The 15,311-nt window shown below is 47.7% G+C and overlaps 1 protein-coding gene across 1 annotated transcript; it reads right to left on the bottom strand.

The window, feature by feature from the left end:
- Positions 1 to 5,966: 5,966 nt before the first annotated feature.
- On the bottom strand, positions 5,967 to 14,535 carry CRYGN (crystallin gamma N). Its single transcript, XM_049799131.1, has 4 exons — positions 14,494 to 14,535; positions 13,775 to 14,023; positions 11,831 to 11,976; positions 5,967 to 6,150 (listed from the first exon to the last, which is right to left on the bottom strand). The coding sequence occupies exons 1-4, from the start codon at positions 14,512 to 14,514 to the stop codon at positions 6,015 to 6,017; spliced, it is 552 nt and encodes a 183-aa protein (XP_049655088.1). The 5' UTR covers positions 14,515 to 14,535; the 3' UTR covers positions 5,967 to 6,014.
- Between the last annotated feature and the right edge of the window lie 776 nt (positions 14,536 to 15,311).

The raw sequence follows: 15,311 nt of genomic DNA, 5'->3' as shown, positions 1-15,311 counted from the left end.
TACACACAAAATAAAACCTTTGGAATCCTGTTATTATTATTATTATTATTGTAGGTTCAGATGACTCAAATGTTATTATTTTCTTCTTGCACTACCAGCCAAGAAAACCAATGACAACCACATAAAGCTCTGCAAATCTCAGCAGTTTTGATTCCCACTTACATTACTGGAGCAGCTGTTGCACTCGCATAGTTTAGCAGGTCAGCTCTGCGTGTGGACTGGCCCACACTGTGCTTTGTCTTCTTGAAAAGTTTAGCTTGATTTAAGAGCGGGATTCATGTACAGCCTACCCTGCAGAACTAAACTAAGCTTATAGTATTAGGCATGTCACTATGTCAGAAGGGGCTCAGTTATGTGCTAGTACCTTATGGCTTATATAGCACATGGCACTGGTTCATGTACCGGTAAGAGACTTGTTTTGGTCATGGCTGCCTCGAGTAAAGTATGCCAGGAAGAGGTCTGTTCCACTGACAGTCTTTTGCTACTGCTCTCTCTAAGCTGTTGGTTTCCAACAGCACAAAAAATGCAAGGGGAAGGTCAGCTGAAACCACAGTCTTGCCCATCTATGAGTCAGGATCATTCACCCACCTTCCCACCACCATGATCATAGGGCAGCAACGTCACAGCTTAAAAGCACCTCTCCCAAAACATGAATAAACCTGTGCTGTCCGTGAGCGGGTTGTCTTGGCTGGTGTGGTGTCATGTGGTGAAGGAGTTGCACTACTCTCTTACCCCATCACAGATGAGCAACACTGGTGACCACCAAGAACTAGTTCCATGAGAAAACAGCTATCTTTTAGTTTATATCAGGCTAAACAAACCAAGAGGCAGCATCCCCAAACTGCTGCAATGAGTTAAACAAAATAATTTTTAAAAAATGCAGTTTTTCCATGGAATAGCAGGAACTGATCCTTTACCATCCCAGACATTGGAGTATCCTAGCAGGAGTGCATGAAACCATTCTGACTGAGAGGAAGCATTCGGTGCATTTTGGACTGTGGGAGTGCACGTGTGAATGCCTACACAAAGTGTGGATTTACCACAATCCACTAGAGACCATCATATTTAAAGAAGGAATTTACATTAACAATTCCAGTATGATTTCATGTTTGCTTCATGCACAATTTGACTGGATACACTGGTACATTCCTCCATATGTTAACATGCTTAAACCGGGACAGCTTGACTTGATTACGAACTGACTTATGCTGAACCACATAAAGATGGCCAGCTGTCCATGGAAAACGTGGTGCACCCGTTTGCTCTTCCTTCAGTGTTTCTGTTTCTCCACAGAAAATGAATACACATTTTACTTCTGTCCTTTTCCACTTTCTCCCATGTCTTTAGTTTCCTTCATAGCCACGAATAAATATGGGAACAGCTCAAGGTGTGTGAGATGTTATTGCACCTCATCTGCTGATTGAATGGTTACTCTGGGAACACGAGGACACCAAGCTATACTAGTCCCAACCACTGGAGGTTGATTTAACTGAATTTAACCTCTCCAATAAACCAGATGTTTTAAAATTAAAAACCAAACCAAATCACCGTTTGCAATGCTGAAGGTGCTGATCACATCAGGCAGATATCATCTGATTCAGCGACTTGTTAGCTGTATCAGATTTACTCCTGGACAAGAGTTTGAGCCCACAGATGGTAAAAATTTCAAAGCCAAACCTGTTTTCACCCAAGTTAATTTTCCCTTGACTTCAGTACAACAAGGAAAAGAAAGTTAAAACCAAACCAGGAGAAGCATGGGAGCCAGGATATCTGTCAATGTTTCCAGAGTACTAAGATGTGTCCCCTCTATGTTTTCACCCTGTCGTTGCGTAGGCTTTAGCAGCGACCATGGCTCTCCTCCTGGTGCCAGAGGTCGGAGATGTCCTTTGAAGCTGCTCGTTTCCTTTCTGCATTCAAAGAGGTCACAGTTGAGCAAGACTTTATGCTAAAGAACTGACAAAACGGCTCGAGCAGACACCAAGGAGTGAATTCATTTTTATCAGGTCCAGAGAGGTGTCTCTGGAGAAGGAGAGAAGAAAGCACAGGAAGGTGTGAGCGTTGGGCGGCCTCAACAGCAGGATAATGCCTCTTGAAATCCCCAGGGAAGGGAGGTGGCTCTGCAGCCCATTCGCTTGTGTAAGCAGTTAGTAGAGATTCATCTGAGCTATGACAACATCAAACATGCCAACAGTGGAGCAGGAGGCAGTTTCCTCCTCACTTTTGCTGTATATACATGTACTGAGTAATATAGCAATGCAAAGGTACTGCAGTGGCTCAGCTATCTTCTAAGGATTCATCTGAAAGAGATGTTCCATCAAATTCCCACATTATTCAGCTCCAGAGAAAGGACATTCGTGTATGCAGGCATTCTGGCAGGAGCTATTTGCTTTGGGGCCAGATGTAATTCAAAGTTATTCTGAATATTACACTGCAGCAGCCTGGCCAAGCCCAGTAATGCTGATTATTAGGGCTTTCCTGGTTTTCCAGATGGAGCTGATTTCATTTAGTTCTCTCTCTTGTAATTAATAACTTGTACCTTTTGTTCATTTTTGAATCTTTGTTTTATCTCTAGCATTTTGTAGAATAGTTTCCAATTTACTTAATCCATTGCCTGCCTCCTCGGTGCACGTAGCAGAACTCATTCAGCCATACAGTTTAATGACATACAGCTCAAATCTCTGCTGCACAATCTCACATCCACTTCACATCAAGCTGGCATTTTTGTCATTTATAGTTTATATGCTATAAACTCACAAATCATACCATTTCATACTAGAGCAATGTCAATAATCTTTTTTTTTAAAAAAAACCCCTAACCACTAGCAAACATATGGGATCTGTACGTTCTGTCCTTTAAACAAGTGCAGATTTAGCAAGGAGGGGGAGGGAAAAGGACGAGAACGAGAGCCACATCCCCCACTGCCAACGCAATGCATGTTCCTGCAGCATCAGTGTTTGGATCAGGACCATGGCCACCCTACTTAGGTTGCAAATCAAGAAAAAATAGATGGAATTAAATTCCCCACTGCCAGTTTTTAGTGGTATTAGATTCTGCATACAGAGGATTTTTTTAAATAGTGTTCACATGAGACTAGCTCTTTGCATTGAGAGTGTGTTCACAAATGGGATATCAGATGTTAATAAATGATGAATATTTAGTCTGTAGGCATATTACAGACATGCGTAAAATGTGCTATAGGTGGCTAAACGTGAGCTTGTTACAAACAGGGTTCCACGCAACAGCACGGATTAACTAGACTGCCTTTTTTGTGCTTTTAACTCCTAGCATGCAGCAGGGTTCAGTCCAGGACCGGTGCTCCTAAGTACTTTCACAATTTAAATAACAAATACTAAGCTACTAGAACATATAAACAAACGATGAGTTTGAAGCCTATAGATAAAGTGGGCTTGCACACAGTAGCTGCATGTTGGAGTCAGCCTGTACATCTGTGCGTACGTGCACAGTCCCACGTATCCCATTAAGGATGGGGAGGGATGTCAGTGGGTCCCTCTAAGGGCTGGTCTGCACGGAGGGAGGTTGAACCACCGAACACTGGAAGCCATACAACAGAATATCTACGATATCGCGGGTCTGACCCCAACATTAGTGGGACAGTCGCCCCCCTTGGCTGTGTGCACCAAGTGTCAAGAAACCTAGGTGTGGGGATTTCTGGGCTTACACTGTTGTTCTCAAGGGAATGTGCGTGGATGGTTGTTCGTTATTTTCTTTTCTTTTGTCCTCCAACTACTTGCAGCATCTGGGATTCCAGTTAGTGTATATTTTAAAGCCTTTGTTTCTTTATCCTTCATGCTGCACCGTGACATTGAACATGCTTCAAATGAATGAAAAGCCTCCTTTAAAGCTAGTCACAATTCAATGCCTGTCTTTCTTTGGGACCACATTTGGGTTTTTTAACAGATTAATTGCCAGAAGGTCACAACAGAGAGCAATGCATATGACTGAATATTAACTTTTAATAGAGTGCATTGAGCTCAGGAGCCGATTAGAGCCTTCATGAAGCAAGAGCAACACTAATCCTGGAAGGACTCCTAAAATCTTTCGTAAGCTGCATTTAATTAAAAGAAAATTAAATACGCAAGAGTTGATGCACGAGTTGTACATTTGTGCATCCCACTCAATGAATGAATCATTTCCCTGCCTTCTTCTCTGACACAGAAATACCTTGCTATCCATTAAAGATGCTTAAATATTTTTACGGCTCCAATGGACCATGTGTCACCACAGGCCACCCAGGACACAACCACTGCAGGGCAGAGCTGGTATGGTGTAACTATAGTGCTTCTGCAATGATTTGGGTAGAGGATGACATCCAGACTGTAGGCTGTCTACAAGAGGACATAATTGCTTGTATCACTGCTAAGGCAAATGTCACCCGATCTATTGTTAAATTCACAAAGTAGATTTTTTTTTTTTTTTTTTTTTATCTCCATACCCCCCCCCCTCCATAACACATATATGGCATATGTGCATCTGGGGCAAATCTCAGTTGACGCATCTCTACCAACAGTACCACTTCATCACGGCAGCAGCACGTATCCTTCTCACACAGGCCCAGTTGTTACCAATTGCCCCAGTCCCATTACTGGAAGAGAGCCACAGGGAGCCAAGAAGCTCTAACTGGAAAGATGAACAACAAGGCAGAGGAGTATGAACTGATCGAATGGCAGCCAGATCCAGCGTCAGAGCGGGATGCAGTACAGGACCAACCAGCCCCCTGCCCGGGCACAGAGCACGGACCCCTGCTCTTCCCGATGGCTCTGCGAAGGGCAGGATCCCATTGAGGACCTGCAAAGCCGAGCAGCCCTGAAGGCACCTGCGCCTCGCGCTCCAGTGTGCTGGGGACCTGTCAGCCTCGCTCACGTCCCTTCGAAGGGCTGGGGACAGTGGTTAAATCAGCAGCCTTCCCACTGGATTAACACAGAGCTTTCCAGCTCTGCCAGCACCATGCCCATGCCTGTCAGGATCCATCAGACAGCCAGGTCTTAACAGCTAATAGAATAATGGAGTGAAAAGAATAAAATTACCCCTTTCTGAAATAGCCAGAAACACTCTTAGCTAATACTGAACACAGCTTATGATTTTACAGAAAGGAAGCTACCTGACTTTTGGGTGCTGAATGCAAGGGGAAGCGCCCAGGCTGTTGTGGATGGTCTGTAGCTGAATGGGCAAGGCTGTTCCCATCCCGGCTGCCAAGCACCAAATGGGGTTCAGGGGCACCGAAACAACTGGGATGGGCTGGAAGCACCGAACGGGCAGAAGGATGGGAAGAGGGTTGTGCGGAAAGTGACAGCGCCGTGGCTGTTATCTTTGCTGCCACCCCCTCAAAATGTCATTGTCAGCTGAAGGGCTTATGAATCAGGGAGCAAAAAGAAGATTGCTTAGGTTTTGTGCCTTCAGGGAATTTTTTTAAACATACATTACTAATGTGTGCTGATCGAAGGTCAAAGTAACTCAGGACAAATGATTTCTACCATCACCTTTGCATCAGGACCAGCACGTCACACTCAGACAGATGCCACGAGTCGGTCAGATCCTGACACGATCCTCACGTGTGTCATCATGTGGCATGAGCAGATCATCTGACGGCTGTGCGCCTGCGCTCACAACACACGCGTGCAGCAGTGTGACACCCTCCAGGCATCAGGAGTCAGCTGGGTTCATCGCAGGGTGGCCCTGGACAGGGTGAACATGGGTCAGACCACAACCATGCCGGGGAGCGAGTTCCTGGATCTGCTTGTCACCACCAGTTCTGGCCCATCACCCCCATGTCCTCCTTATAAATCACTGCAGAATAAAAAAAAGCAAATTCATGGCATGTAAATCAAGCTTAGAAAGGTTGCAAGTCTATTCCCTCTTGAACTCATGCAAGTGATGGAAAAAAAGTACTGAGAGCCGAAAGCTGGTATTTAACAATTTATTCTACAGGTCAGCGAGTGGGAAGGAGGGTGATGCCCAGTCTCGGCAGGCTATTGCTAGTAGGATGAAAGCTCAGCTAGAAGTAGTTGATGACTCTTCTGATGGATTGGACGCTTGCGCTGCGCGCCTGCCACGCATTGAAGCTGCTGAACTCGCCCCGCTCCACCACGTACATACGGCCTCGGTAGTTGGGCTCCTCATACAGCACCCACCTGGGCAGAAAGGGAGGGTTACTTAGGTCCCAACAGCGTGGTCATGCAAGGTGGCCTCACGCCCATGTTGAATAGCTCCATTTAGGCACTGCAGTTCTGCAAACTACTGGGGCCTGATGGTCCCTCCGCAGTCCTCGTCCCATCCTGTGCACAAAAATGCCCCTGGTGCAATCAACTGCTGGTGCTTCCACCCATTTCCAGCGTAGCCTGGCAATTATCCACAGCCAGATTGGACCTTGCCTTTAGAAGAAGTTGTTTTGGGTTACACCAGCGATGAAGCCTGGGACCAGGTGCAGCCCGCTTCACATTGCTGTAGGAATGGATCTCTCTGAGCTTTACCATGTGCAACAGAAACAATTTAATAGCATTTGATAGTGCTAAAGGACATGAGTCCTCCCCGCACCTGGATAAACCCATTTTGGACTGTAAGGAGAAATGTGCAACGCTTGAAGGATGTTTTACCTCTTTGAACTGACTCATTAGCTATGATGGGAATCCTATCTAATAATTCTTCTCTTTGCTAGTAATTCTCAGTGGCCTCTATTTGATGCTTTCCAACAGAGAGCAGGACTTGGCTCAGTTATCTTCACTTTATCTGTATGTCCAGCATTAACTACAACTTTCCCTTGGACTACAGTCAAATAGATACAACACTCAACAACCTTGGTGATTTTGGCATGCCTGACTTCTTCACCTAGCTTGGCTACATCTTTCTCCATTTGAAGGTCTTCAAGTCAGGAGCAATTCTGATGGTCAAGAGGGACAAATTTCACTGCTCTTCTCTCCCTTTACCCCTTTGATACACACTGTGCCATGATCTTAACATGGCCACAAGTGTCACCTCTTTCCTCTATTTAAATCCTCCATGCTTTTTAACCAAGTTTTGCCATTGCTCTGATAGTTTTAGTGAGTTTTAGTCACCCCATCATTGCTGAACTACTCATCTCTGCCTTGTTTGTCTCTTCCCAATGTTTTTAAGGATTTTATAAGGATCTCTGCTGCTTGTCACATCTATGGGCTCAGCAACGACAGCAGAGCACAAATGCAATCCTCCATTTGGTTTCTGTGGTCTGTCTCTTGGCAGGAATTCAGCTGTGACATTGGGGTTGAGACCTACTGTATGTGGGATTTCCAGGGAGAAGCTCTTTTAAGTACTGGATGGGTTAAAGACTGCTGGGCCTCCGGGGTCAGACAACAGCTGGTGAACTCAGATCAGTCTGACCCAGAGCAAAAAGCTGGAGGCCTAGGAAAAAAAGCTGTTTATAAAACCAGCCACCCACGGGCATTACTTAAAAAAAAAAAAAAAAAAAAGCAAAAGGTTAGGGTATTTAGTCAAGCCACCTTACAGACTCCTTGACATATTTGGATTTATTTTGTGTTCCTGAGAGGACACCAGGTGGGACTGTGCTGGGTCCCTTCTCCCACCTGCCTGTGCACCGATACGACTGGCACGTTGAGCACGTGCCTGCCTGGTGCCCCCTCCACCTTGCTGCCCGCGCTTGCACAACCCTTTTCTGCAGCATCGCTGCAGTGTGCTCAGCCAAGACATTCGGATCCCAAGCGTTTCCTACAAACAAGTTCCATTCTTTAGCGCTTTTTGCAGCCAGTGTATATCTGAACCAGAATTACAAAGTCATCCTCAGACTTTTCCTCTGAAGCTCACTTTGCAGCGCGTGGAGAAGGCTGCCCACTGCTCATGTGAGTGTAGCAGCAGATTGCTCTGAAGCCATGTCCCGTCCCCCACCATCACATAACCTGATGCACAGTGTGGGGTAGCGTGCTCAGCTCTTCAGCTTAATTAAGAACAATTTATAAAATGATCCTCTTCCTCTAGATACACACCCCAGCCTTGTTCATATGGCATGCATGGCTTGCTTCCTTTTCTATCCCATCCCTTCAGCTTATATGCACCTCTCCATATTTTTGGACAATCATGGGCCTCTTTCTTCATCAGCTCACCACCCCTCCCTCAAGCACTTCTGAAGAGAGCTCTCAGTCCTATTTTCAGCACCTTCCAATCACTCCCTCCTGCTAAGAATACCTAACGTTATTGAAAATACTGCATGTGGTAGGACAGGGATATTCACAGGGCATTGCTGGCCTACCAGGTCATGGTGGATCTTCCAGCTCTGCTCTGCTCTAGGGCATCTTTCAACAACTGGTGGACCCTGGGGGTAGTGCAGGGGGTAGAGCTCTGCGTTTCTTTCCAGACACATGGTTGACGTGTCTGCGCAGTCGCATTGAGGGAATGGGACAGACCTTGGGGTAGATGGAAGCAGACTGCATGACCTGATGTGGTGATAAGAACCCACCAGCTTGTCCCTCTGCTTAGGGGAAGGCTGCAAAAAAGAGGAATAAAAGGAATAGCAGAAAGATGGGAGTGAAGTGTATTGGCAGTGCAAGGTGATGAGTGAAGACTTGTATGGCTTACTTAGCTGTTCCTTTATTGCCTAAAATTTACGTTCTCTGAGACCATCAGCGAGAGAGGAAATCAAGTCAGTCAGGAGCCCAGAAAACAAAAAAAAGATGATCCTGTCCTCAAGCCCAGCATGGGAGAGCTGATCCAGGCACATAGCATGCAGCCCTCAAACATCTCAGTGCTGTGTTTCATTAGCACATAAACCCAAAGGACATGAGAATAAAACTCGCATGGAACCAGCTCAAGCCTTATAAGCCAAAACTGGCTGCTTGTGCTGAAAAACTAGCAGGGGAGCACTGCAGCTTCAGCCTGAACCAAGTGGGATGCTTTCTGAAGGGCTCGAGGTCACTTAATACTCCACGTAGGACTTGAGCAGTGCCACGAGCAGCTATTGCCTCAGCTGAGAAAGATGTAAAGTTTATTGAGCAGCGATGTTTGGGTACCTGTTCTAGTTGATATTTCACAGCCGGGTACCTGTTCTGGTTGATATTTCACAGCCCGACTGCAGAACGTCTACCAAAGGCTTGTAAATGCTTCAGCAGAATAAATGGTTGGTCTGGTTCCTTCAAGTTATGTCACTGTAGCATAGAAAAGCCCTTTTTGGCGTATTGTCTCCTGGACTGTAAAACAAATTCAGCTTTTTAAAGTTGTTTTTTCTAAGCAATCCTCTGTGGAGTGGCTGAGGCACAAGGGAGGACAAGAAGTGCACATCTTCATCTAAAACCAGATGATACCATATGTGATACTGGAGCTGGCTCTGCCCGTGGGACGGGCAAAGCCGCTCACCACGCAAACCGCAACAGCTTCCGAGGAGGCGGTAACATCTCGAAACTGCTCCGAAATAGCAATCTCATTTCCAGCATGGTTTTAACAGCTTTACCATCACCCTTTATGGCTGTGTGGGGTAGCAGTCGCCAGCCCCAAAAGGGCAGCGGGGAAGGTGCTGGATGCCCTCAGTCCCACCACTCACCATGCCAAAAGCAGACGTTTCTCTCCATTCTCGTGTTTCCAGCTGATCCATCATCACTTCCCGCAGGCACAGCCGTCCCCACGAGTACAGGCAACAGCTTTTTAACAGCACGTGACACCATCCATGGATTTTGAAGGGGAAGCAAATATTTTTGTATCCAACGGATGTCGCGTTGCGGGAATTAAGGGGGAAAGTCACAGAGAGAGAATTTGGCGGGCAGGGAGCTCAGGAGGACCCTGCTTTACACCTGCTTTCAAGATGCACAGGGTACACCAGACCTGCTTTCAGCCTGGGGATGAGCTGGAGACAGCCTATGGTTGAAACTCCTCTCGTCTCTGGTGTCCCCCTCTCCTCTGCTCCCCAAATGGTCCTGGGATGGGTCCTGGGAGGGTTTTGCCGGGCTGAGCCCAGCACTAGCTACACCTGCAGCACCTCTGGGGTCATCTGAGCTTATATGGTCCATCTGAAGGAGAAAAGCGGTGCCGTAGTGTCCCTTTCTCCTCCCTGGTCTCACCTCTCCGCTGCCCTATCTCCTCCTTCCCTCTTTCCTCCTGCAGCCCGGAGCCAGCAGGTCCCTCTGCACCATCCTGCCTTTTAATGGCCTCTTACAGACCCTTTGATGTGCTTGGAACAACCATGTTCCCAGGGTCTGAATGTAATGCTACAAAACTCCGCAAGTTTCCTCACCACGCTCCACTCAGCATTTTATTTTTTTCTATTTTTTTTTTTATGGCTACTCGAAGCCTTTGAGAAGTCATGTAATGTTAACATAAACAGTCTAGGCTCCCTTGCGAGGGAAAGCAAGCTTTGTGCCCCTTACGTATTTTGCAGGGGAGGGGGAAAATCAATCTGAAAAATTTAAGTGCTTGAAAGTTTCTGGGCAGCTTCCCAATTTCTCAAGCTCCAGGCTCTGCTACAGGGACACATGTGGTAAATAATTGGCCCTAAAGCTCTTGCCAGAGCACTCACAGGCTTTCTCTTGGCTTTATAGCATTGATAGTCAAATGCCTTTTGCTTCAAATGCTCGGCGCTAACAGAGTCTCTGGTGGGCTCCAGCCATTTCTTCTCATCGGGAGCTGGTAGCTCTGCTGCTTAGTTTTAATGAACAGCCACTGCCTGATCGTAAGCCTGTTTTTTTGGAAGAGGGGAGGTCTTGGTTGAATCAAAAAGGGTCCTGCAGGGCACTCGCTGTCAAGATGTCACAGGCTTGGGTGGCAACAACCTTTTTCCTATTCTGGGAGACAATTGCCGTTGGATAGAAAGGGTCCAATGTCCCACGCTGGGTACAGGTGAGATGCGCAATATCCAGTCCAGGACAGGTGGAGAAGAGCATTTCTGTGCTCCCTCCTCTGCAGAGGCTCCCCTCTGCCCCGTGTCTTGCTCCAGCCACCCTCTGCTTGGCTCTGGGAGGATTTTATGGAGTTTCCCTGCTCCCAGCACACTTGCAGTGAAAATACAATTGTCGGACAGAGGAAAGGGGAGACGGCCAGATAACAACCCGTTTCACAACAAGAGAAAAAACAAGAAGGACCGACACCATTGAGAAAATGCAAATTGCTACCTGACAGCAAGAAAAAGGCAAAGCTGCCATCCTGCCAAGGCTTTTAAGAGCATCTGCAGGGGCAGGAAGATGGGGCTGAGCATCAGTAACATGTCTGCAAAGCCAGTTCACGGGACACCGAGGGTGACCAAAAACCCCCATTGGGGTGGCTGCGCATCACCATCACAGATGCCCCTGTCTTTCAGAGGCAGGATTTAATTTTAAGGCAAGACGCCGCTGCCTCATTTTTGCTGTCCAAGGAGGAGGTTTCTGGTATTGCAGCAAGCCTTGGACAAGCCACTTGCAAAGCAAAAGCCCTGACCTGCATCACCCGGAGCCATCCATCCACCCTCCCTGAAATCCTCTGCATGGATTTTAAAGAAGTATTTGGAAACATGGACAGAAACATTTAAAAAAAAGAAAGAAAGAAAGAAAAGGTGGTCTTAGGCTTCTTGTTTCATACACCTTAAAAAGGTGTCTCAGAGCTCTTGTAGCTTGTGCTTAGCAGCCACCCTCCAAAATTCATGCCCCCTTGAAGCAGCTCTCAATGGGCAGGCACCAAAATTCACCTTTAAACCATAGGCTGAATTCAGATTTTTAGGCTTTCTCCACGTCCCCCCAGCATCAACAGGCTTTTCCGTGATGGGGGGAGTCCCTGCAGCTGCCTCGCTCCCCTGCGGTGCTGGGCACAAAGGGCACGGGGCAGGGAGCACCGCAGCGGCTGCGTGCTGGGACACACGCGGTTACTTACGCGCCGTCCCCGTACACTTTGAGGGCGTTGATGCAGGTCTTGTCCCAGCCTTGTCCCTGCAGAAAGGAGCAATCTTCCGTCAGCTCCAGGCTGGGACCGCTAAAATGGCTCCCCTCAAATATTTCAATCCTGTAATGCTCGCCGTGCTGGGGACAAAGGGATTCGAATCAACCAAAAAAAAAAAAAAAAAAAAAAGGCAGCAAATTATTTCCCCGGCTTTTACAAGACAAAAAGGAAGATGGAAGGGTGTGTCGGAAGGGGAATGTGAAAAGAAGTCCAACACCACCAGTGCCGGCATGCACAGAGCACGCACGAACTCGTGCCACCTCCCAGCACACCACGCCAACCAGAAAAGCAGCCAGAAACCCCTCACCTCCGCACCCAGCTGCACCTTCCTACAGCTGCCATCCAGTGCTAATACATTGCTTAGGGGATGCGTTGTGCTCAGGCACACGTAGCCCTTTGCCCATCTGAAGATCCTCCCCAGCGGCCCACAGACCCTCCATCCCAAATACAGCATCAGCTACAGCCCCGGCTCTCCATGCGCTTACATAGCAAGAAAAGGTATATATCCAGAGTGTACAAAGATGTTAGACTATTCCCCTAAACTAATTTACGTTGCCTCCAGTTCACGTGTAGCTGCTATTCCTGATGGAACATGTTGTGCCTTTCTTTAAGGAAAATTAAAAAAAGGAAAAGAAAACTTCCTAGCATCATCAGTGCTGCATGAGCACTTAAGGGTGACATGATATAAATTCCCCTGGGGAGATTTCTGCAGCCTGCAGCATAGATATTTTGGACCGAACAAGCTGCAAGGATATTTTTAAGCAGAACTCAAAGAATACTTAAATGCATTTTTCAAATAAACAACGTCAACGCACAAGAAGGCCGGGCTGTGATGCCAAACCCCACAGCACGCGGCCGCCGGCAGCAGCCGAGCGGATACCGTGCCTGAGCAAACATTCCTCCGGGAATCTGCGCTGCAGAAATGCCTTGAAACACTTGCTGGCATCTCACAGGGAAAATCATGGGCCAGGGAAGGAGGAGCACGTCCTCATACTGGCCGGGCTCCAGGACCCGGGGCAGAGCATCCCTCCCTGTACAGACGCAGAGGTGCTTTGGGGAGGATGTTACAAACCTGAAACAAACGCATTGCTGTACCAAAAAGCAGCTTTGGGGCCAGCGAGAAACCCCACCAGCTCCAAGTGGGTTCATCATTGCCCCAGGGGTCATCAGTGACAGGAGAGGCAAATGGAAGGACCTAACCCAGATTCATTTTATTTTGCTACTTTTTAATCTTTCCAATTAAACCTTCCTCTGGATGGTGCTTTTAAAAGCTTCATAAGGGAAGGGCTATCTAGTATGGGGAAAAAATCGGTTTTAGTTTAGGATTACTGGAGGGGGTTTGCAACAGCAGAGAATTCAGCTAAAATTTGCCAGGAGCAGCCCAGCTGCCCCATAGGTCTGGTTTGGAGAGCCCTTGGGCTGCACGCTCCCCCTCCGGGTGCGTGGGGAGTCAGGGCTGCCGCGGCTCAAACTTGCCTTGGGCAACGAACCCCCTTCTTAATTCCCCTGTAAGTATTTCATAGCAACTCACATTAAAAAAAAAAAAGCACATGACGCCGGCAGGACCTTGCCACCTCATCTGAAAAACCACGGGAAAAATCTCATCCCGTTAAAGCCGCTGCATTTCATGCCACGGAAGGAAAGCAACGTGTCCCGGAAGGCACGGGAAACCGCGACTCAGCTTTGTGGCTTGTGCAGACCGCTCCAAGGGAGGACAAACCTTCCCTGGGAGACTATTTCCTTCTCAACAGGATGTATTATTTCTAAAGAGCGCAGATTTTTATTATGCTTTTTCACAAGGTTCAGGGAAAAATAAAGCCCCACGGCAGCTCCGTCCCACTGATGCTCCAGCTGGGAGAGCGAAATGCATCCACTCACCATCCCGACGGGCCGGCAGGAGCCCAGGTGGTCACTGCGGCCGTTCCAGCGATAGAAATCGGGGTACTCGCCGTGCTCCAGGATATACTGCTGCCCTCGGAAATCGGGGTGATCGAAGCAGACCCAAGCCCCGCTATGGACACAGATGGAGTTGACCCGGTTGAGGAAACCTCGGTCCTGGAAGCTGCCGCAGCTGCCGCAGACCTCCAGCTTTCTGCCTGTGAAGCATTTGCCTTCGTAGAAAGTGATCTGGGGGAGGGAGGAGAACAGGCCGGCGGTGAGGAGCAGGGGCATGGCCAGAGCCCCATTTTGAGCAGATGGGAATCTCTTGCAGATGCATCGGTTTAGGATGGTTTGGGTTTGTTTTTTGGGTTTTTTTAGCTGCTTTCCAGCAAGAGGAGCACGGCATCACTGGCATTTTTTCCTAAGAACTGTATTTGTTTTTCTGGGAACGCAGCGCATCCCGCATTTACGACACTCCTCGCCGCCTCATGCTTGCTCACACATATTTCCAGCAGGAATGTTTAAACAGGAAACTCGGCTCCCAAAACGCAGCTCCTTCTGCCGCACCCTCCCCGTCCCCATTACCAAATTTGCTCCCGGTATCACCACTCACATCGCATCCTCCGCGATATTGTCCTGACTTACTCCTTCAACCCAGAGGATGCTCAGGCTCTCCGGTCCCAGGCTGAAAGGGAAGCGGTTGGGTCATTACTTACTTTTCCTGAGTATTGAGACATTTTCTGCTGGCTGCTATCCAAGACCAAAAGCAGGAGCCAAACCAAAACAGCGATGGACAGAAACGTTGGACACCCCGCTATATAGCAGCCAGCGGGAGGGGGGAGACGGGGCTGGTGTCGTGAGGGCTTTTTAACAAAGCAGTGGGAACGGGGGGCTTTACGCTTTCCTGCTTCGTAGGCAGAACCACCAGTAACGGGGCCTGCTGAGTCCGGGGTTTTGATTTCGGGCAGACGATCTGACAAAAGATTTGCTTGGCAGGGCTTTGGTCAATTAGCAGTGCACATTGACTGCTCCTTTTTGAAGAAATTCTCTCCCCCCCCCCCCCTTTTTCCCCCCCTTTTTTCCCCTCCCCCCCTTTTCCCTTTTTTCTCTCTTTTTTAATCCTCTTTTTTTAGAGCAGACAAGAAGTAAATATGGAAACAGCAGCATCTCGAAGCATGGCATGTAGTTTCTCTGTATTGGGTTCGCTTCTTTTTATTGTTTTTTTCCCAGCTTCTCACCTATTGCAGCGTGGCAGCCAAAAACAAGCATTCTTGGAAGACTCCTCACCAATAATACATTGCACTCCATCCTTCAAAGCAATGGTTTCTCATTCAACCTTCAAACCGGTTTAAACGGCATCTTCGAAAGCCAAGGACCTAATCCCCTCTGAAGCACAAAGATCGGTCTCTTAAAGCCACCAACAAGTCATTTTTATGAATGTTTTGATCTTTCAGCACTGAAGCACCAAGACACAGGTATAAGTCAGGATTAGGGGGATTTTTTTTTAAGCCACACTGTTGACCGTAACATAATA

Source organism: Accipiter gentilis, chromosome 4, assembly GCF_929443795.1.
Source record: "Accipiter gentilis chromosome 4, bAccGen1.1, whole genome shotgun sequence".
Taxonomy (NCBI): Eukaryota; Metazoa; Chordata; class Aves; order Accipitriformes; family Accipitridae; genus Astur; species Astur gentilis.
Note: the sequence above shows the minus strand (reverse complement) of the source record. Positions and strands in the feature narration are given on the sequence as shown.